The sequence below is a fragment of the Neoarius graeffei genome, chromosome 24, assembly GCF_027579695.1.
Source record: "Neoarius graeffei isolate fNeoGra1 chromosome 24, fNeoGra1.pri, whole genome shotgun sequence".
Classification (NCBI taxonomy): Eukaryota; Metazoa; Chordata; class Actinopteri; order Siluriformes; family Ariidae; genus Neoarius; species Neoarius graeffei.
Window position 1 is genome coordinate 606,244 of NC_083592.1, and position 24,332 is coordinate 630,575.

The 24,332-nt window shown below is 43.4% G+C and overlaps 2 protein-coding genes across 3 annotated transcripts in view; both read right to left on the minus strand.

The window, feature by feature from the left end:
* Positions 1-14,740, minus strand: part of LOC132872618 (pikachurin) — a 37,220-nt gene extending 22,480 nt beyond the window's left edge. The window contains exons 1-8 of the mRNA XM_060907551.1: positions 14,731-14,740; positions 7,848-7,966; positions 6,318-6,354; positions 5,713-5,819; positions 5,438-5,524; positions 5,005-5,122; positions 4,720-4,855; positions 3,619-3,785 (exon numbers count right to left, since the gene is read on the minus strand). Of these exons, the coding sequence (XP_060763534.1) occupies positions 3,619-3,785; positions 4,720-4,855; positions 5,005-5,122; positions 5,438-5,524; positions 5,713-5,819; positions 6,318-6,354; positions 7,848-7,966; positions 14,731-14,740 (781 nt within the window). The remainder of the gene's footprint in view (positions 1-3,618; positions 3,786-4,719; positions 4,856-5,004; positions 5,123-5,437; positions 5,525-5,712; positions 5,820-6,317; positions 6,355-7,847; positions 7,967-14,730) is intronic.
* slc1a3a (solute carrier family 1 member 3a) overlaps positions 12,140-24,332 on the minus strand; it is a 55,889-nt gene continuing 43,696 nt past the window's right edge. For both annotated transcript variants that reach the window (XM_060907645.1, XM_060907644.1), the window contains 4 exons: positions 19,646-19,879; positions 19,025-19,219; positions 18,714-18,848; positions 12,140-15,568 (listed from right to left, as the gene is read on the minus strand). In XM_060907645.1, coding sequence (XP_060763628.1) covers positions 15,355-15,568; positions 18,714-18,848; positions 19,025-19,219; positions 19,646-19,879 — 778 coding nt within the window. In that variant the 3' untranslated portion in view covers positions 12,140-15,354. The remainder of the gene's footprint in view (positions 15,569-18,713; positions 18,849-19,024; positions 19,220-19,645; positions 19,880-24,332) is intronic.

Genomic DNA, 24,332 nt, shown 5'->3' on the forward strand with positions numbered 1-24,332 from the left:
TTCGGACTAGATAAGTGTGCCCAGAGGGTAACAAGGAGAGGGAAAGCAGTCAGAACTGAGGGGGTGGTGCTACCAGATGGCATAATAGGAGATGTGGAAGACAGCTACAAGTACCTTGGAATCCCACAGGCAAATGGGAACCATGAAGAGGCCACTAGGAAAGCAGCAACAGCCAAATACCTACAGAGGGTAAGGCAAGTCCTGAGAAGTCAGCTGAATGGGAAAAACATGGTCCAGGCCATCAATACCTACACCCTACTGGTCTTCAGATACCCTGCTGACATAATAAGCTGGCCAAAGGAGGAGATAGAGGCCACTGACATCAGGACAAGAAAACTCCTGACAGTGCACAAGGGTTTCACCCCAAGTCCAGCATCCTGAGGCTGTATGCTAAGAGGAATGAAGGAGGCCGAGGACTAGTGAGTGTCAGAGCCACTATCCAGGATGAAACAACAAAGATCTATAAGTACATCAGGGAGATGGCCCCAAATGATGAAGTGCTTAGTGAATACCTCAGGCAGCAGAAACCCAAGAAGGAAGTGCAAGAGGAACCATCATGGAAAGACAAACCACTGCATGGGATGTAACACTGGCAAATAGAAGAAATGGTTGATATTGAAAAATCCTACCAGTGGCTGGATAAAGCTGAACTGGAAGACAGCACAGAGGCACTAATCATAGCTGCACAGGAACAGACCCTAAGCACAAGATCAATAGAGACTGGGGTCTACCACATGAGGCAGGACCCCAGGTGCAGACTGTGCAAAGATGATCCTGAGACAATCCAGCACATAACAGCAGGGTGTAAGATGCTAGCAGGAAGAGTGTACATGGAACAACATAACCAAGCGGCTGGCATAGTGTACAGAAGCATCTGTGCCGAGTATGGACTGGAAGTCCCAAGGTCAAAGTGGGACACACCTCTGAAGGTGGTTGAGAATGACTAAGCTAAGATCCTGTGGGACTTCCAGATACAGACAGAAAAACTGGTAATGGCTAACCAACCGGACATGATAGTGGTGGACAAACAGGAGAACAAGGCTGTGGTCATAGATGTGGCAATACCAAGTGACAATAACATCAGGAAAAAGGAACTTGAGAAGCTCGAGAAGTATCAAGGGCTGAAAGAAGAACTAGAAAAGATGTGGAAGATAAAGATAACAGTGGTCGCCATGGTGATAGGAGCCCTTAGTGCAGTGACTCCCAAACTGGGAGAGTGGCTCCAACAGATCCCAGGAACAACATCTGAGATCTCTGTCCAGAAAAGCGCAGTCCTAGGAACAACTGAGATACTGCGCAGGACCCTCAAACTCCAAACTCCCAGGCTTCTGGTCGAGGGCCCAAGCTTGAGGGGAAAAAAATACCACCCAAAGGAGGGGCGAGTGGGATATATATATATATATATATATATATATATATATATATATATATATATATATATATATACATACACACACAGTGGTGCTTGAAAGTTTGTGAACCCTTTAGAATTTTCTATGTTTCTGCATAAATATGACCTAAAACATCATCAGATTTTCACACAAGTCCTAAAAGTAGATAAAGAGAACCCAGTTAAACAAATGAGACAAAAATATTATACTTGGTCATTTATTTATTGAGGAAAATGATCCAATATTACATATCTGTGAGTGGCAAAAGTATGTGAACCCCTAGGATTAGCAGTTAATTTGAAGGTGAAATTAGAGTCAGGTGTTTTCAATCAATGGGATGACAATCAGGTGTGAGTGGGCACCCTGTTTTATTTAAAGAACAGGGATCTATCAAAGTCTGATCTTCACAATACATGTCTGTGAAAGTGTATCATGGCACAAACAAAGGAGATTTCTGAGGACCTCAGAAAAAGCGTTGTTGATGCTCATCAGGCTGGAAAAGGTTACAAAACCATCTCTAAAGAGTTTGGACTCCACCAATCCACAGTCAGACAGATTGTGTACAAATGGAGGAAATTCAAGACTACTGTTCCCCTCCCCAGGAGTGGTCGACCAACAACGATCACTCCAAGAGCAAGGCGTGTAATAGTCGGCGAGGTCACAAAAGACCCCAGGGTAACTTCTAAGCAACTGAAGGCCTCTCTCACATTGGCTAATGTTAATGTTCATGAGTCCACTATCAGGAGAACACTGAACAACAATGGTGTGCATGGCAGGGTTGCAAGGAGAAAGCCACTGCTCTCCAAAAAGAACATTGCTGCTTGTCTGCAGTTTACTAAAGATCATGTGGACAAGCCAGAAGGCTATTAGAAAAATGTTTTGTGGACGGATGAGACCAAAATAGAACTTTTTGGTTTAAATGAGAAGTGTTATGTTTGGAGAAAGGAAAACACTGCATTCCAGCATAAGAACCTTATCCCATCTGTGAAACATGGTGGTGGTAGCATCATGGTTTGGGCCTATTTTGCTGCATCTGGGCCAGGACGGCTTGCCATCATTGATGGAACAACGAATTCTGAATGATACCAGCGAATTCTAAAGGAAAATGTCAGGACATCTGTCCATGAACTGAATCTCAAGAGAAGGTGGGTCATGCAGCAAGACAACGACCCTAAGCACACAAGTCGTTCTACCAAAGAATGGTTCAAGAAGAATAAAGTTAATGTTTTGGAATGGCCAAGTCAAAGTCCTGACCTTAATCCAATGGAAATGTTGTGGAAGGACCTGAAGCGAGCAGTTCATGTGAGGAAACCCACCAACATCCCAGAGTTGAAGCTGTTCTGTACGGAGGAATGGGCTAAAATTCCTCCAAGCTGGTGTGCAGGACTGATCAACAGTTACTGCAAACGTTTAGTTGCAGTTATTGCTGCACAAGGGGGTCACACCAGATACTGAAAGCAAAGGTTCACATACTTTTGCAACTCACAGATATGTAATATTGGATCATTTTCCTCAATAAATAAATGACCAAGTATAATATTTTTGTCTCATTTGTTTAACTGGGTTCTCTTTATCTACTTTTAGGACTTGTGTGAAAATCTGATGATGTTTTAGGTCATATTTATGCAGAAATATAGACAATTCTAAAGGTTTCACAAACTTTCGAGCACCACTGTATTATATATATATACTGTATAGGCAGATAGATAGACATATATATATATAATGTAGAATTGTTTGCTTGTGTTGTCTGATGTCAAATTCTGGATTGTGATTGGTCGGAAAGTGTTGATTAATTTCCTATAAAAGCAGCTCTGACACGAGTGAACAGTGTTGCGATGTCTGATTTCTCAGGTCTGTAAAGTCATATATCAGACTGTAAATGTGATTATTATTATTATTATTATTATTATTATTATTATTATTATTATTATTATCACTGTATCACTGATATATCACATCAAACTGACACATCGGCCCAGACCTGTGTAATTCCACTGAACACAGTGTTACCCACAATTACCCCTGTTAATCCTGGGGGGATTAGTGTGTGTGTGTGTGTGTGTGTGTGTGTGTGTGTGTGTGTGTGTGTGTTTAATCTCTGTGTAATGTAAGTATCCCACTTGTGAAGGTCTGATGTGATGATAACATTAGGGATATAGAGACACAAGGCGATTGTGCAGTGGTCTGTGTGTGATTGGTGAGTGGTGTGGTGGGCGAGGCTTACCAAGGGTGCGGATGGGGTGGCTGACTGGGCTGGGATGACTGATACCATACTGGTTTACAGATCTGATGATGAACTGATACTTAGTTTGCGGAATTAGACCCTTAAAAACCATTGAGTTCGACTCCACCGGCTCACGGATGATCGTCCACTCAGAGTCCATCTCTGGCCTGTCTCTCTCACACACACACACACACACACACACACACACACACACACACACACACACACTGTTTCACTCGCAATGACTAATACTAGCTGTAAGCTATTTTACAGTACATTACATCATTAACTGATCAGTTCTCATCATAAAAGCCAAACAAACCCCAAAATAAACTCCTTTATACTGACAGATAATCTCCACACAGGACATGTTCGAATGTTTGCTTGTTCATGTTTGTCCCTGTATACTGTATACAGATTTTATTTTAAAAGAAAAACAATGTCCCTTGGCACTGACATGTCATTCTCTCTGAGGTTCAGATATCACACTCTGAGAACAAATTACGTGAGAGAACCCAAGATTGTGGGGGCGGCACGGTGGTGTAGTGGTTAGCACTGTCGCCTCACAGCAAGAAGGTCCGGGTTCGAGCCCCGTGGCCGGCGAGGGCCTTTCTGTGCGGAGTTTGCATGTTCTCCCCGTGTCGGCGTGGGTTTCCTCCGGGTGCTCCGGTTTCCCCCACAGTCCAAAGACATGCAGGTTAGGTTAACTGGTGACTCTAAATTGAGCGTAGGTGTGAATGTGAGTGTGAATGGTTGTCTGTGTCTATGTGTCAGCCCTGTGATGACCTGGCGACTTGTCCAGGGTGAACCCCGCCTTTCACCCGTACTCAGCTGGGATAGGCTCCAGCTTGCCTGTGACCCTGTAGAACAGGATAAAGCAGCTAGAGATAATGAGAAATCCAAGATTGTGACGTCACTTACATGCTACATGACTTACCGAAGCTGAGATCGAGTGGATACATCGCTTCTAAACTGTTGTAAACAACCCTGAAGATGCTGAGTGTCAAGCGTTTGGGTGTAAATATAATCCCAATTACTGAAGCAGTGAACACAGTAACACGCGCACGCACACGCGCGCACACACACACACACAAACGTTACCTGATGTACGCAACCAGGAAGTGGAGCACAGGTGAGCTCCCTTGACTTTCACTCTGTTGCCATGACAATGCCAATTCTGTGTCCGACAAGGCAACCACCTCAGCCTGAGTGGGAGCGGAGGGGGGCATACACACACCTGAAAGACAGACAGAGAGAGTGAGAAGAGAGACAAAGAGAGACCAATAGACAGTGAGACAGATTTATGTATAATGATAAAGAAGAACAGTTGTGATTAATGAGTTTTGATTAAGATGCTGGGGTGAGTGACCAGTGGGTGTGGTTTACCCTGGGAGGCGGTGCTAACACTCCTCGGCATGCTGGGACGTCCCTGTGTTGTTCCATCATACGCTGCTACACTGATACCGTACTGAGTCCCCATGTCCAGCCCTCCAATCACCACATCCTACACACACACACGCTAAAGCTTTATAAGGTATTTTTTTAGGTTTATTTATTTATTGTGATGATTATTGTGATGAGTGATGAGATGTGATGACTTATACTCACTAAACTCAGCTGTGCAGGAAACGGCCCCTGTGATAATTACAGAACCAACTGTGAGCTTGTGTGTGGTGGTGAAATAAACTAAACTAGTCAACACTGAAACACAAGAAAGGACAGCGAAGTGTGTTAACAAAACACACAGCATAGTGAATCTGTGTAAAAGTGTGTGTGTGTGTGTGTGTGTGTGTGTGTGTGTGTGTGTGTGTGTGTGTACAGTGAGGAGTGTGTGTGCACTCAGAGGAACATCCAGAATCATGGTGGGATTCACATAACGACCGTCTCTCATCTCTGCATAGAACACCTGCAACACACACACACACACACACACACACACACACACACACACACACACACACACACACACACACACAGAGAGAGGGAGAGAGAGAGACAACGCTCACTAAACCCACAAGACAGGCTCTGGTCAAAATCAGGACCTACTCTATATACTCTGTGTGTGTGTGTGTGTGTGTGTGTGTGTGTGCATACCCTGTATCCAGTGATAGTGTTGTGCCTGTGTGGAATTTTCCACTGAATTCGGAACGCTGTACAGTTCACCGTCTGCAGCTCCAAACTCAGAGGTGCCCTCAGGCGATCTGTAATATTGGGGAACATCAGTGAAATATGACCTTTATAAGGGATTTATAAAGACTTTAGACCATTTACAATATACATATAACTGCCTATACACACACACACACACACACAATGTGAGACTTTAAAAAATGTTGAGTAAAATGTTACTAAATAGTTATGAATCTCTAGAATGATTCAGCAAAATAATTCTCTATAAACCATGGTTCAGGAAAGTGACCTTTAGTTTAGAGTAAGCCAAAATTATTTGGTTTTGTGATTTATTAAAAATATTCTTTCAAATATTTCAATAATATCAAAAAATAAATTACAAAGTAATTCTTTGAAAATAATTTTTAATAATCAAAATAATTTCAGTTAAACGATTCACCGAACATGCTGTACATGCAGTGATTCAGTAAAATGATTCTGGAAACGTAATCATAATGATTCAGTGAAAAGTGTCAGTAATTGTTAGTGATTCATTAAAAGGATCGTCTGTGAGAAGTATGGTCACTCACCCATCCTCCTGTTGATCATCTGTCTTTTACAGAGTGTCTGATCAAACACACACACTAACACACACACTAACACACTCATCACCACATGTGTCTGACACACACTCATCATTTCTACACCAAAAACACTGAGTTATATCGTTTTTTTTCTCTGAACACCACTCAGCTAACACTGCAGCCTACAGAGGTCTTAGTGTGTGTGTGTGTGTGTGTGTGTGTTAAGAGGATCAGGGTTTATCTCTGCAAACTGGATGGTCGCCTCGACTGATACAGTAACACCCACAGAGAGAGAGAGAGAGAGAGAGAGAGCACAGTGTTCTGAGCAAAACATCGTTTTTCTTCTGGATTAGTGCACTACTCACCACATTTACACCCTAAAAACCCAAATAAATAAACATGTAAACCAAACAAACAAAAAAAAGGAAAATATTTACTTGTTTTCTTGATTTAAAGAAACCCATTTGACTCTCTTTGGCACAAAGGATTATATTTTACACTTTTACCAAGTGGTGTGAGGACTAAAGTCTATCAGATAATCAAGAGTTTATTCTGAAAATGACAACGCTGTGAAAATTAGCAACACAATTACGCAGTGTTTGACTCAGAAAAGAGGAGTGAAGCAGAAGTGAATCCTCAGCTCAACACTGTTCCACATCTCCTCCTGATGTGCGCGACTGCAGGGCCTCCAGCAGCGTGTGGACCTGCGAGAGGATCACTGCCCCGTGTCTGCACTGGGCTCGGACAGGAAATCTCAAGAACACAAACATGATGATCTTTCCAGAAGAAGCCCAGGTGTGAGGAGCACAGAGAGCATTCCCCCCCTGGGGTTGGGGGGAGTTGGGCAGCACCACGCAGCACACGACGCAGCGCTGTTACCTGCATGATCACACCTGCATTGGGGAGTTTCAGCTGGGCGGTGACTGGACCAAAGGAAAAAGCTCACAGAACTCTATACGCAATAAAAACAACATTTTGGTGTATAAACATATTTATTAAGCTTTGGTGCAAAAAATATTTGCCCTTTCAATCGAGCCAGTTGTGTTGTATGGAGGTGAGGTGTGGGGTCCAATCACAGTGACACAACATCAGACAAACATCCTACAGAAGCCACATGGAGAATTCCATCGAAAGATCTGAAAAATTCCAAAGAAAACTCCAGCGAAAGCGTGTAGAGGAGAATCAGGCAGATTTCCACTGGCACTGAACCGCTCTCAAATTCTGGATCTGTTTACAAACACAGATACACTGCATTTAAACACAGAACCAACTCAAGACCTGAGTTCTGAATCCTCTGAGTCCTGAATCCTCTGAGTCCTGAGGGTCGGCGTGTACTGAGACTGTCCTCCCTCTAATTGATACTCACTGTGTTTCTCATACCAGCACTGCTTTTAAACTTAACATCAGCAAGCTCATCCAACAAAGGAAAGAAAAGTATTTGGAACATTGGCAAAGAAAATTAGAAAAAAAATTTGAATCTGAGTGAGAGGAACATCTCTTTACTGTCAGAGACTCAAAGCAGAGGCAGATCCTGACCTGGTCCAGACTCAGTGAGCACAGTCCAAACAGAGAAAATCCTGGTTCTTGAGAGAGCAAAGAACCTGATGACCCTGTGTGGCAGGTGAGGGTGAGACTGAGGTGCACTTTCTCCTTCACTGTGAGAAATAAACACATATTCAGAACATCTATTTACACAGGTTTACTATTCCACTGTCCTCCCAGGGTTCTGAAACGTCGGAGAACTGGAGGGATTTTCTGTCTTACAGGGACACAGAGAGAGACAGAGACATAATTTATACATCACCACTGTACAGACACATGCACAGACAAACATCCACAACATAACACACACACACGTTTTATAGTCCGTCCATCCATCCATCCATTTTCTACCGCTTATCCGGATCCGGGTCGCGGGGGTAGCAGCCTAAGCAGAGCAGCCCAGACTTCCCTCTCCCTGGCCACCTCCACCAGCTCTTTTCCGGGGGAATACCGAGGCGTTCCCAGGCCAGTCGAGAGATGTAATCTCTCCAGCATGTCCTGGGTCTGCCCCGGGGTCTCCTCCCAGTGGGGCATGCCCAGAGAACCTCCCTTGGGAGGCATCCAGGGGGCATCCTAACAAGGTGCCTGAACCACCTCAACTGACTCCTTTCAATGTGGAGGAGCAGCGGTTCTACTCCGAGTCTCTCCCGAATGACCGAGCTTCTCACCCTTTTATAGTCGATAAATTATTTTCCATTCTGAATAAAACAGCTGGTGTTTATGTCCACAAACATGACGATGATTTAAAAAGGTTAGAAATGTAAATTAACAGAGTGTGTGAATCCATGCCAAGAATTTTTAGCGTGAAATATTGCAGGTTTGTGTTCGTGCTCTGACATGCCCCCTGGTGGACTGAACTGGTAATCCTCCTGTGTGTGTGTGTGTGTGTGTGTGTGTTCTAGTGGACCAAGGAAAGGGTGCTGCTTACTTTTAATTGAACAGGGACACTTAGAAGACACTTGTCCTCACACTACCTCTTGAACAGGACCCACTGTCTTACAGAGTCACACTCCCTACTTAGGCAGCCTACTTCTGAACGTACTGAAGTGCTCATCATAACAATATTACATATGTTAAATATTGCAAAATATCATGTACACTTCAACACAGATTCAGGATACAGTGTCTCTTTCTCTCTCTCTCACACACACACACACACACACACACACACACACACACACACACACACATTTATCCATAAATAAGTGTTCAGTTGACTCCCAGGTTCCCAGAATGCACCTGTTCAGCCAGACGCCAGCAGACAGCAGCTGCAGAAACATCCGCAGCACTGTGTGCTTTCTATTTATGACAGTCTTCACCGTTTATGTTCCACACGCTCCTCCCTCTCTCCTCTCCCTCTTCCTTCTTTCCTCTCCCTCTGTCCTCTCCTCCCTCTCTCCTCTCCCTCTTTCCTCTCCTCTACTCTCCCTCCTTCTCTCCTCTCCTTCACTCCTCACCCTCCTCTCTCTCCTCTCCCTCCTCCCTCTCTCCCCTCCCTCTCTCCTCTCCCTCCTCCTCCCTCTCCTCTCCCTCCTCCTTCTCTCCTCACCCTCCTCCCTCTCTCCTCTCCCCCTCCCTCTCTCCTTACCCTCCTCCTTCTCTCCTCTCCTCCCTCTCCCTCCTCCTTCTCTCCTCTCCCCCTCCCTCTTTCATTTCCCTCCCTCCTCTCCCTCCTCCCTCTCCCCCCTCTCTCATATCCCTCTCTCCTCTCCTTCCTTGCCCTCCTCCTTCTCTCCTCACCCTCCTCCTTCTCTCCTCTCCCTCTCTCCCCCTCCCTTTTTCAATTCCCCCACTCCTCTCCCTCCTCCCTCTCTCCTTCTCTCCTCTCCCCCTCTCTCGTATCCCTCTCTCCTCTCCCTCCTTGCCCTCCTCCTTCTCTCCTCTCCTCCTCACCTTCCTCCTTTTCTCCTTTCTCTCCTCCTTCTCTACTCTCCCTCTCTCCTTTCCCTCATCCCTCTTTCATCTCCCTCACTCCTCTCCCTCCTCCCTCTCTCCTCCTTCTCTTCTCTCCCTCTCTCCTCTCCCTCCTCCTTCTCTCCTCTCCCTCTCTCCTCTCCCCCTCCCTCTTTCATCTCCCTCACTCCTCTCTCCTCCTTCTCTCTTTCTCTCCTCTTTCTCTCTCCTCTCCCTCTCATTGTTCCCTTTCTCATCTACATCCCTGCATTACATCTTGCCTGTCCTCGATATAAACACAACACGAATAAAGAAAATATATTTTAACTGTTTTAATGAAACGAGGAAGAATGAAAATTGGTCACATGATCTCAACCAACAGTAACAGCTCTGCCATCTTCTTTATCTTATATTTGAGAATTTTCAATCCTTTACACACTAATGCCCTTTTTTAGAAATTGTTTATTAGCATCCTGGGTCAGCATGTGAAACTGTTGCGTTGCACTGTGGGACATTGCTGCCATCTTGTGAGAGTTAATTTTGTTTTATTTTAGAAAGTTATCTGAACACGTATAAAATCACAGCTTAGCAGGATGCTAGGCCAAACTAAGCTCGCATGATAAAGTCTTCTTCTTCTTCAAGGTCGGGTCCCTTTCCTGGGTTTCTTGGCTACGTATGTTCAGCCGGCTCACCACTTCTCTGCTGCACTGCTTTTGGTCATAGGCGATTTAGAGTAGCAAATTAGCCTAACTGCATGTCTTTGAACTGTGGGGGAAACTGGAGCACCCAGAGGAAACCCACGGCGACACGGGGAGACAGTGTTGCTGTTGAGTCACTAAACCTTGTGTCCCAGTCCAGTCTTGAGTCCCCAGTATTCAAGTCTGAGTCAAGTCCAAGTCATTAAAAAAATTCGAGTTAAGTCCAACACTTGAGCTGCATCATGTGACGGTGTCTGTTTCAGTCCCATTATTATTAGTTTGTTCCTGAACGTGGCGTATGAACAGGTGAATGTGCTGCTCTTTATCAGGGAGTGTGAAGTATTCTGTCAGAGATGGTTGGGAGACGGATGGAAGTGCAGAAGATGTGTTTATTAATACAAGTAAAGACAAACAATCCAGAACGGCAGGTAAAATCATAAAACAGTGAAACAGGCGATAGGTCGAGTGATGCACAAACAGGCTATCGTAGACTCGGCAGGATCAAAGACGAGAAACAGGAAATCAGGGATCAGGAAACCAAACAAGGAAATAAGGCTCGGTAATATGTCAGCAACGCAACTCAATACTTCGCAAAGTAAGTGTGTTTTCACAGTTTTTATTTAGGCATGCTGATTGCACCTTAATCCTGTGCAGGCGCGAGTCATTTACGGCGCACACGATATTCCGCCTGGCGTGTGCGCTGTCCAGAGTGCGCCTGAGAGTCTATTTGATGCACGCGCCAAGGTGCACAGGTGTGACATTCTTACACAAAATTAGTACAAAAATTAATGTAGATATAAATATCTTACACCAAATTATTATGGCATGTTACAAAAAAAAAAAATCCGAGTCCTCGTCTCCAATTTACGAGTCCAAGTCCGAGTCATCAGTGCTCAAGTCCGAGTCGAGTCATGAGTCCTTAAAATTAGAGCACGAGTCGGACTCGAGTACTACAAGCCTGCGGGGAGAACATGCAAACTCCACACAGAAAGGCCTCCGTTGGCCACTGAGCTCGAACCCAGAACCTTCTTGCTGTGAGACGACAGTGCTAACCACTACACCACCGTGCCGCCCATCTAAATTCATTTGCTTTAATTAACAACGTATAATCCAGTTAATTAACACTTCCATAACTAGCTTTTAACTAATTTACTAACTAATCACTAGCTGAATTTGAGGTAATAAGTGCTTACACTGCGTTACATTACTGCTAACTAACAATTTACCCTCAAGGCTAAAGGCTAAAGTTGCTAGTGACCTCTGAAAGATGGTGATATCACAGTAAAGAGTGAACACATAGAGTGCATGTGTATAAAACAAAGAAGTGCTTGTTAAAAGCCAGATTAACTTCCTCATGGAATTAGCATTACAGTCTACCTGGTGGTGTACGAGCTAACTATTTAAACACAATTCTCACAGTGACATGCTACGTCTTGCTAAAATGCTAACACATGGGCTAGAAGTACTGGTTAGCAGACAACATGGCTAACTTTACTAATCCAAAAAATCTTCTTGCTTAAAATGTAAAAAATGAGCTAATTTACTAAGACAGGCTGCCTAGTTTTCTTGCTTTAACATTGTGTTTATAAACAGTTCAATAAACAGCTAATCAGCTAACAGAAGTGTACAATTAGTTCATGCATTTCAAGTCTTTATTTTTCTGTAAAGCTGCTTTGTGACAATGTTGTTAAAAGTGCGATACAGATAAACTGACTCGACCTGTAAACATGTTAACTGTCACTACACACCACTGAAATCTGTTTATACATCCATAGATCATTAGCAGAGTGCTAACTGTGTTGTTTACAGCTTTGTTAATTGTGCATAATGTATTTTGATGCAGTATGTTTACATACTAATTCAGTTTAACGGTGCTGACTGCAAAGTCATCTGAAGTTTTCAAATTTTTTTTATTGTGCATGGCTGTGGCAGCAGGGGAGTGGCCTAGCATCAGTTTGTGACTGCAGGGCGGGGCCAAGGAAGGTGAGTGGCAAAGTCAATGCAGCTGTTGTCAATTAATGTTGTGTGTGTGTGTGTGTGTGTGTTGCAGTGACAATGGACATTAGAAAAGGAGGCAGAGAGCAAAGAGACGAGAGCTCTCCCAACCAGAACATGTGTGTGTGTGTGTGTGTGTGTGTGTGTGAGAGCCACGAATGAGTGAATGAAGCTGAAAACCAAAGAAAACAGTAAAAACTAGATAGAACTCGACGCCAATGGTGTCGATGGGGATGCCTCCGCCCGGTGGACTACACGCCTTATTAAGTTGTGATTTGGGGATGGACACTTGACCTCACAGTAATCGTGACCTGGTGAAATTACTTGTATCAGCCTTGGAGATATTGTGTTCACAAGGTTTTCGGACAGACATTTGACCTCACAGTGACCTTGGCCCTAGACCTTTTGACCTCAAAATGTAATCAGTTTATCTTTGCCCCCAAATGCACAAATGGTGAAAGTTTGGTAAAATTCCTTTCATCTACCTTGGAGATATTGTGTTCACAAGGTTTTCGGACAGACATTTGACCTCACAGTGACCTTGACCTTAGGCCTTTTGATCTCAAAATCTAATCAGTTCATGTTTGTCCCAAAGCGCACAAATGGTGAAAGTTTGGTGAAATTCCTTTCATTAGCCTTTGAGATATCGCGTTCACAAGGTTTCGGGACAGACGCAAGCACGGACGGACGCACGGACAGACGGACAACCCAAAAACATAATGCCTCCTGCACCTTACGGTGGCGGAGGCATAATAAAGTGTGTGTGAACATCAGCTCCTGCCTGCCATGCTTCTGAACTCCACCCACATCAGGGACGTTTTACAATGGCATTTTCCTCCATCTCGCAAAAACAATATAATGTGGACGAGATGTGATCATTTTGATGTGCTGAGGGTCATTTTCCTCCATTTTGGGACCATTTTCCTCCCTCTTGAGGTAAACAGTACGGCCCTACGGAAATAGCCAAACGCGAGGAGCTTTAACTAATTAGCATAACTATGGAACTGCATCACACCACAACAGCAATGCACACAAAACATCGTGACAATTAAAAATGTATTTTATAACAGCAGATCGTGTTAGGTCCAAAAGCTGAAACAAACAGCATCACAGAGCCGTGCAATTTACCCTCAAATGCATTTATTCCACTTGAAAACTGTTCAGCGAACCAGCTACCAGATTTGGGAAACTACGACATCCTGAACTGTTTAGTATTTAAACTTCTAAATACACTGGAAATGCTAAAAGCTTACAAAAGTCCAGATGCCTACCGATATTTCAAGGCAGGTTTCATGTCGGAATGTTATGGGAAATTCCCAATAAAGACCTTATTATGGCAAAGGTAAGCTCAAATGTGGCCTTCTAACAGTAATAAACACGCCAGAGCCAAGACCTAACATATTTTATGGTGTTCAGCCGAGTCTACATTATCAGTACAGAACAAACACACTGCTAGTGGAGTCAAGCATTAGGTCTAATAAACCAGAACATCAAGGACATAGTAGCTCATCTGGCCTGCCATCAAAACAACCATGACGACCAAAACATCAAACAGAACTGAAAATTAAAAAAAAAAAAAACATTAAACAGAACCTCTATGACAAACTGTTTACAACAGGAAAATCAACAAAGGACTAAATTTTGTTCCCCAAGGGAAGATCGACCCAAAACAACGATCAGAACTGGAATTAGATGAGAAATGAGAGAGGAGATACAATTCTAGTGAGAGGCCTGGAAAATTCGTTAATTTGGCCTAATCACTAACTTGTTAGCAAAAAAAACTGACAAAACAATGACCCAGTTTTGTGCAGAGTGATGAGTTCTTTCAAACAAAACAATAAGAACGGAACTCCGCGGAGAACTGACGGAGTAGATACGATTTAACTGAATTGTGGATGACAGACGGATGATGGCTGCCACACCATGGCAACAGCTCATCGGCTTTATGGACAGAAGAGCTAAATATATCGTGTTCAAAGCTCACGTTCACAGTTTAACGTTACACAGAGCTTTCACACTAACCGGATATAAAATATTCTTCACACACACAGGGATGTTTTTCTTCCTGTTTAACTGCAGCTCAACATTTTTCTCGTCTTTCTGGTCTCTTCAGGAAGCAGTGCAAAGTTAAACCAGGTTTATCTCCACATCTGTTATTCCATCCAAAAGCACTACAGGTCTCTGGCGTTGTTCTTTTAGATGGAACATCTACAGGTTTATCTGGAGATGCACTGAATTTGGCTCACAATCCCTCATGTACACTTGTACCGGTCATCAAACACAGAGCTCACCAGGAAACATGGCTGCGTAAACAAACCTGCAGTTATGATGACGTCATGTGGAAGGCCCCAATAACTCCATACTCGCTACTGTGGAGTTGAGCCCATGTATGCTAAGGCTAAGATATCTAAATGCTTGCTAGAATGATTTAGTTATCTGTCCAGAAAAATGACACGCCATTAACTCTGCTCTACTTTGCAGTTGCACTCACTAGGCAGGCTTTTGGTTAAAAGTAGCTCAAACACGCCCCACGGTGGTCACGTGATATTACTGCTCACTTACTTCAGCAATCTCCAGAATCGTAAAACGTGGGATGTTTTTTATCTCGGCAAAACATTTACACACAGGATACACGGTGTGTGTGTGCAGCAGCGCAACATCTCCAAACTCCAACAGCAACAGAGACGGAACATTTACCCAGAATTCAACTTTGCAGTCAGAACCTTTAACTTTTCTATGTTAATTTATGATTTTTATAAGAGTTCATTGATTAGAAAAGAAACAACAGAAACAAAATAATGCTAAATTCCTGACAGGATGTTGAGTCCACATTACCCCTAATGCATCAGTGTCTGAGGGAGAGTGTTGTGCTTTCTGTAAGGCGTTGGGTTTGTTTCAGTCATCAGGATATTCAGCTACATGCTGGTCTCATTGTTGGGGATTTTGTCGTTCTCGCACTCGTTCTGTTGAGAGACAAGGTGATATGGCACTTTGTTGTTCTCGCTCTCCTCCAGAACTGAGTTCCCGAGTTCCACGTTAGCCACGTGAAGTTCGTGACGGGACAAAAACTCCACCACGCCTGCGCCAATTGAGTCGCCCAGAACATTAGTGGTGGTTCGCAAACGATCTCTGAAACACAGAGAGAGAGAGAGAGAGAGAGAGAGAGAGAGATTCAGATAAAAACACTAAATTTATTACAATAAGATGACAATAAGAGAAATATTCATATTAACTCTGACAATAATCTGAAATCAATAATGTTATCCAGTGTTATGACCCCGACGTTGATTATTTTCCTGTAACAGCATGTCACTAAGTGTTTTGTTCTGCAGCTCATCATGTTCCTGAGAAACCACAAAGCATAAACTCTGTCCTGAAGATGTTGGAAAATTTAAAGTTACAGTTTTACTTCTTTTCTGTAAACATCTCACAGAAAACATCACTGTATCAACAGTTACACGCATTTTTAACCTGTTTGTCATCAGTGGCGCATCTACTGGACACGCCCCTGTGAATGAGCTGTTACTATGGAAACCATAACGTAGAAATTAGAACAAGTGTATTAATATACAAGCCTGTTTACAAAAGTTGGGATGCTCTGCAAAATGTAATAAAAACAGAATGCGAAGATTAGTAAGTCATGGAAACCCGATATTTCAATGAAAATAGGACAAAGACAAAATATCAACTGTTGAAACAGAAATGTTATTGTTCTTTTTTTAATAAATGATTCATTTGAATTTAGTGCCAGCAAGTTTCAACAGTTGATATTTTGTCTTTGTCCTATTTCCATTGAAATATCAGGTTTCCATGACTTACTAATCATCGTGTTCTGTTTTTACTGACAGTTTACACAGCGTCCCAACTTTTTTGGAAGCAGGTTTGTAAAGCTGTGATGTGCAGCTGCACTACTATCAGAGCTGCTGTTACAGAAAACTAAATCAACACCTTCTGACCAATCAGAGTCCAGAACTCAGCAGCGCTGTGGTGCAAAAACATGAACAGTTCTGTCAGCTAAAGCTAGCGTTCACACTCAACTCTGTGAGGAAGCGTTTAATTAAAGAAACAGAGGAATTACGCTTTGTATTTCACTCCACAGCTTTTCGTTTTCTGACCAGTGAAACTGATCCAATGGAGCATATTAGTCTTTTTATAGTTTAGTAGTCTTTGGTATATTTTTATATTATTGCTGTGCTTTTTTTTGCTACAGCATATTACATTTACATCAAAGGAAAAAAACACTATTTCCTTTTTTTAGTCCACATTTTCTATACCTGATTTTTATCGTTTTAAAGGTGAGTGTTTGTCTTTAAAGGCAGTAGTTTGGATACGAGTGAAAAACTCTGGATCTGATGTTTCTACTCAAGATTAATGTGGTAACTTTGGTTTTGTGAATTACACACAGGTGACGTTAATAATCTGAATGTGGAGTTCAGAACATCCACTAAAGCAGCTGCAGAACTGACTCCGAACACCAGGAACTTTCCTCACGTAAACACTGACATAAAACGTGACTTAAAGGGATCCTCCTGTGGATATTTTCTCAAACTTATTTTAAGTAAATGTAGTCACAGGTTTCAAAAATCAAACTTTCATTTTTGGAGACCAAATAGTTGTTGTGAAAAATGTATTTTCTTTAAAATCCCAGATGGGCTTCCTGCGGTGATGACGTATGCGATGACGTCAGGTAGCGGTCGCTTGGAGCAACTCGGCTGTTTATATTCTCTGTTTACATCGTAGCTTTGCTCCTTTTACTGAATTTGTCAGTTTTTAAATCAGTATGCCTCACTGTGGAGCATATAAACACCACAATGATGCTAAAAAGAAAGCACAACCTGGAACTCGACTGCATTTCCACAGAGAAAATGCCAAGTATGTTTGATCAGCTGGAACAGAGGCTCACCGACGGAAACTGGATCAGACACGAGACCTCACACTGCAAAACCTTTTTTTACATGATCTACAAAAAGTGAGTGTAGTGTGCATGTGGCAAAGTGAGTGTAGTGTGTTTAGAGTGTGTGTAGTGTGTTTAGAGTGTGTGTGTGCCTGTGTGCTCAAAATTCTCAGTTTAAAATGGCTCAACTCCCAGCGCAACATGACACTTGACGCTCTAAAATCTTTATCCATGATCTGGTTCTGTGTGGACGAACAGAGAGTGTGTGGTATTTTCCTGACTATTCAAATGAATGGAATTTCGGGAGAAAAACTTAGTGTAACGTCACACTGCACGCCTCGCGCTCTAAAATCTCTGTTTTAAACCACACACACTCCCTGTTAATCTACCAGCACCAGCTCATGTAAAAAAATATTTTAGAGTGTGAAATGTCATGTCATGCTGCGAGTGGAGCCATTTTAAACCGAGATTTTTTTCTATAGGAAAAAACGACAGAAAAATGACAGGAACGAGAGAACGGGTGCATCTATGCAAAAGCTGTGTACAAGCACACTATACCGGTTCAGGACGGACCTGTCAGAGTCGGAACGGTGTTGATATCTTTTTTAAGACAAAGACTTTTCATGGTACGGCTCTCTGTGCTGCGCAGCTTCCAGACAGTTCACTGGGTGACTCACAGTTACTCGGGGAAACAGTCAGGAGAGTTCTTAGTTATTGTTCTTCTTAAGTTTACTTCATTATTATTATTATTATCATCATCTTCTTCTTTCGGCTGTTCCTGTGAGGGGTCACCACAGCGGATAATGTCCCTCCATCTCCTCCCGTCCTCCTTCACCACATACATAAATCTCATCTTTGCTCTTCCTCTTTTCCTTCTACCTGCATCTCCATCTCCAGTGTTCTTTCCCTGACATACCCTGCAGCTCTCCACTGTACGTGTCCAAACCATCTCACTCTCACCTCTCTCACTCCAAACCGTCCTACACATCCTGTCCCTCTAATATTCCCACTGAATACAAGTTTAAAATAATTTTAAACAGATTATAGCCCCAATCCCAAACCTACTCCTTCTGGGGAAATGATAACAATAAGATTCTTTTGTGTGTGTGTGTGTGTGTGTGTGTGTGTGTGTGTGTGTGTGTGTGAGAGAGAGAGAATCAGTTAATTGGACTCCGATGTATGAGTGATCATAAACAGATGGATTGTGGGTAATGGACTGTGGAAAAGGGAAAAAACTCTTTGTGTATGACTCAACTTCAATTTACACACACACACACACACACACACACACACACACACACACACACACACACACACACTACTATGGTTCAGCTCATTGAATTTTGTCACAAATGAAAACACACAGTGGAATGCACTTACAGGAACCAATCAACTGCAATGATGAGACTGATGTCATCGGTGGGCAGTCCTACAGAGGTGAGCACTATCACCATGGTAACCAGGCCGGCCTGAGGGATCCCCGCTGCCCCGATACTTGCTGCCGTGGCTGTGATACTGATAACGTTTTATCAGAACAACATTTTATTAACTAGAATTAAATAGATACTGTGTAAATTCTACACTAAATTAAAGGTAAACTGAATTTGTTTGCATCATGGCAGGGTTTTTTTTTTTTTGTGTGTGTGTGTGTGTGTGTGTGTGTGTGTGTGTGTGTGTGTGTGTGTGTGTACCTGACCGTGAGGATCTGGCCGAAGTTGAGGTTCATGTTGTTGACTTGAGCGATGAAGATGGCAGCGAGCGCCTCGTACAGTGCCGTGCCGTCCATGTTGATTGTGGCTCCAACCGGCAGCACGAACCGCGTTACACGTTTATCCACACCGTTATTCTCCTCCAGACACTTAAACGTGATGGGCAGTGTGGCAGAGCTACACACACACACACACACACACACACACACACACACACACACACAAAATTGCTATTAGTTCCTGGCACCTTCTGTCAGATTTATATCATGACAGTGTTTTGTAGTCTGTGAGCTCTGTACAGCTGTGCACATTAAAGAGATGACAATGTGCAGGTGTTTAGAGGTACAGATGTGCAGGAGTAAAGGTGTAATGATGCGAAAGACGGCTGTGTACAGGTGTGTAGGTATACAGAGATATAATGTAAAGCTGTATCTAGGTTTTAACTGTAATTGTGTACATGTGTGAAGGTGCAGGTGTGTAACTGTGTGCATGTATATGATGTTGTGTAGGGGTGTAAAGGTGTACATAAATGCAGGTGTGTAACTTTTGAGAGGGGCAGATGTGTAGGTTTCATGTATCCAGGTGTACAGATGTGCTGGTTACCTGGAGGAGGTGCCCAGTGCAGTGATGAGGGCCTGTAAGAGACCCCCAATGAACACAAAGGGGTTTTTGCGTGTAACCAGGAAGTAGATGGTGGGCAGGACAAGGGTGGCGTGGATGAACAGGCCCATGATGACAGTGATGGTGTAGAGGCCTAGAGCTCCACCCATTGCTGACAGGTCTTCCATTTCCAGGATTTTCCCTGCAATCAGGAAGAGGATCCCCACAGGAGCGTACCTGCGCACAGGTAACCATCAGGACAATCACGCCAGCGTGACACAAGCTGTTTGTGGTTTATTTGTGATAGTTTGGCAGAAGCTGATTAGTGACACATAAGATGAAGAAGCGAGTGTACCTACCCGCAGGTAACCCAGGTGAAATTATACATCCAAGGTGAAAAAAGTCACCATAATCTTCACAATTTAGTTTTTCTTTTATTGATGTTGAAAAGGCCGAGGCAGCAGCAGCAGGACTTTTACTGGTGGAGTGTACCTGTAAATTCTTTTTTTTTCATGTTTTGGTCTCTATGTACTAAATATGATATTTGTATATGTTGATATTGATAATGTTGTGTTTGTGTAGGACTGTTATGATAAATGAATATACACAGTCCCCTCCAACAGCAGTAAAGCTATAAGGAACAGTAAGACACATTTTTTAGTTTTGGCTATATGCTGAAGACATTTGGGTTTGAGATCAAAAGATAAATATGAAATCACAGATCCAACTTTCAGCTTTCATTTCCTAATATTTACATCTACATGTGTTAAACAACTAAGAACATCACCTTCTGTTTATAGCCATCCATTTTTCAAATGATCAATAAATATTGGAACATGTGACTGCCAGGTGTTTCTTGTACCCCAGGTGGATCCTGTTTGATTGACAGTTTCAATAATTAATAGGTCTGAATGTCGAATTTTGGTTGAACCCTGGGTTTCACCTGTGAAGACGGTTAAAAAAAAGGAAAAAACACCATGAAAACCAGAGAGCTGTCTATGGGAGAAAACGAGCTGTTCTGACGCTGAGAAAAGAGGAAAAGTCGATCAGAGCCACTGCACGAGCGCTGGGCATCGCCAATAAAACAACATGGAATTTCCTGCAAAAGAAAGAAACTGCTGGTGTACTAGGGCTGTAACGATACACCCAACTCACGATTCGATTCGTATCACGATTTTTGACTCATGATTCGATACACCCACGATTTTTTTAAATATGTTTTTTTAAAGTAGTAAATTTGACTTATTAACATTTACTTACTTACATTAACTATTTAATAACAAATAATTCAGACCACTGCAGAGAATGAGTAATATGTATGCAAAAATGAACAAATGTATATCCAAAGATTGTTTTATTTCTCAAAATAATACTGTTGAGCCGGAAGCTCTGGTTTTTTCGGTTCTGAAAAAGTCATTTTTCCAAATCGTGTAAATCCGTTAAGATTTTTTTTTGGGGGGGGGGGGGTATAGGGGTGGCTCTCTCACTGTCTCACTCTCATAGGGCCAATGATTTTCTGTGATTGCGGAAAACAGATGGAAATTACGGAATTTTTATAGTGAAACATTGCTTGCGTGTCAAAGTGTAACTGCCGCAGAAGGCTTCTACATAACCAATGTTGCCAGATACTGCTGATGTTTTCCAGCCCAAAATATGTTCAAAACCCGCCAAAATGCCCTTAAAACCGCCCAATCTGGCAACACTGCGCGTAACTGCCGCTAACGCCCAAGCAGACATGCCTTTCCGGTCAAGGCAGCTTTGTCGGTGATTGTGATTGGCTTGTGGCACACCTAGCCAGCCAATGAGCTGCTTGTTTACAGATTCGCTCCCCGCGTCGCAACCAGAATGGCGACCGCTTAAAAGAAACGAATGCTCTGGTGGTCAAGGACGCCATATGGTTGCCAGTGGCGAGTGTGGACATTGTGTGATTCGCAGAAGATTGTCGCAGGTCGGCGAAAAAACGACTTACTAATAGATATAAAAAATAAAAGTAATTTAAGTAAGTTTAAAATGCAATTTAAATAAAAAGTATTCATAAACTGAAGTTTGGAAGCACCTCTGTTTTTGGGCTGAGGAGACATTTGAAAGGGTGTACCGCAATTCTGCCTTCTTGTATCTCGACACGGATCGTGGCTATGCGTATCGCGATTTCGATACGCATATTGTTACAGCCCTATGGTGTACTAACAACCAGACATGGACCAGATCAGGCAGGAAAACAACCACAGTTTATGACAAACATTGTGAGAGCTGTGAAGAAAAACCCAACAACCGTCAGTGACGTCACTAACAACCTCCACGGGGCAGCGGTGAAGGTACCACAATCCACCACTCGAAGACGACCTCGAGAGCAGAACTATAGAGACCATGAGAGCAGATGGAAACCTCTCGTCAGCAGTAAGAATCAGAAGTCTGATTGGAATTCACAGAGAAATACAGAGACGAACCACAAACACTCTGGAACCAAGATGATCCTCGACCAAAAAGTGGAGAAGGAAAGGATCTGCTGCGTGGAGGTGGTGTCACAGTGTGGGCTTCATGGCTGCTTCTGGAACAGACTCACTAATCTTCACTGATGAACTCCTGATGGTATCAGCAGAATGACTTCAGAAGTTTACAGAAACGTTCTGTCTGAGATTTTTACACAGAAACGCATCCAATCTAATTGGGAGGAGCTTCATCATGCAGCAAGACAGCAACCCAAAACACACTGCAGCGCAACACAGGACTTCATCAGGAGAAGAAAAGGGGAAGGTTTTAGACTGGACGAGTCCATCAGCAGACCTGAACCCAACTGAGCAGCGTTTCACCTCCTGAAGAGGCGACTGAAGGGAGAAAACTCCATAAACACACAACTACTGAGAGAACTGCGCTACACAACTGGAAAAGAGGAACACAGGAGGAACACAATGGTGTGGTGATGTCAGAGGCTCACCGACTTGATGCAGTTCCTGCAAACAAGGGATATGGAATTGTACACATTTCTGTTTTGCATGCACCTGTACAGTCACCTTGTCTGATATGTGAGTCTGATATCCACTCATGCCCCTTTTCCATCAAAGCAGTTCCAAGGCTGGTTCGGGGCCAGTGCTTAGTTTGGAACCGGGTTTTCTGTTTCCACTGACAAAGAACTGACTCTGGGGCCAGAAAAACCGGTTCCAGGCTAGCACCAACTCTTTGCTGGGCCAGAGGAAAGAACCGCTTACATCAGTGGGAGGGCGGAGTTAAGACCAACAACAATTACAAGACCGCGAAAGATCGCCATTTTTAAGCGACGAGAAGCAGCAGCTGTACAAACACGAAGTCATCCATTATTATTATTGTTGTTGTTGTTGCTGCTGCTGCTTCTTCTGTGTTGTTTTTGCTTCGATATTCACACCAAGGTTTATGCAAACCTAGCGACGTAACTGACGTATACAGTGATGTAATGACGTATACAGCGACGTAACTGACGTATACAGCGATGTAATGACGTGGCTTCGCTTAGCACCGCAAGCTATGGAAAAGCAAACTGGTTCTCAGCTGGCTCGCAAGTTGAACGAGTTGTGAACCAGCACCAGCCCTGGCCCCGAACCAGCCCTGGAACTGATTTGGTGGAAAAGGGGTATCAGTGATTTTTTACAAGTTCTGTGTGGTTGGACATCTTACCAGAAGGCATCAGTGATGGGTTTGTGGTGTATTCTCTGTGCAAATGCTTTTGTCTATTAATCTCATTTTGTGGAATTGTTGCTTTGTTAAGTGAACTCTATGATTTATCTTGTTCTGAATTTACTGTAAAATGGTGGTTTTAGTCGTTCCAAAGCTGGCTGTGCAGATCCGTGTGTGATAACGGTTATTATGAGGGACTGCCGAATCTTTTCCCCATTTTTCTGTTGGTAGTGCTGTGATGTCATCTTGAGATATTAGTTTATAAAGCTTTAAAATAAATTTCTTTGCAGTTGTTATTTTTGGTATTTTATTTATTAACAGTGGGGGCAGCAGGTTATTATTTTTGAAGTTAAATTATGTATTTAATATTGATTTTAACTGTAGATATTCCAGATAATAATTTTTATTGATATCACTCAACCCCTCCTCCTAGAACTGCCACCTTATTGTGGTGGAGGGGTTTGTGTGCTTGAATGATCCTAGGAGCTATGTTGTCGGGGGCATTACGCCCCTGTTAGGGTTTCCCAAGGCAGACAGGTCCTAGGTGACAGGCCAGACTAAGAGCAATTTACCAAACCCCTTATGGAAATTAAAAAAACAAGGACTGTGACGTTGCCCAGTATGGCGCAGCCGGGGCCCCACCCTGGAGCCAGGCCCGGGGTTGGGTCTCGTATGCGAGCGCCTGGTGGCTGGGCCTTTGCCCACGGGGCCCGGCTGGGCTCAGCCCGAAGCGGTGACATGGGCCCGACCTCCTGTGGATTCACCACCCACAGAGGTAGCCATAGGGGGCTGGTGCAGTGTGGATTGGGCGGCAGTCGAAGGCAGGGGCCTCAACGACCTGATCCCCGAACACAGCAGCTAGCTGTTGGGACATGGAATGTCACTTCGCTGGGGGGGAAAGAGCCTGAGCTTGTGCGGGAGGTTGAGAGGTACCGGCTAGAGATAGTCGGGCTCACTTCCATGCACAGCTTGGGCTCTGGAACCCAGCTCCTCGAGAGGGGCTGGACTTTCCACTTCTCTGGAGTTGCCCACGGTGAGCGGC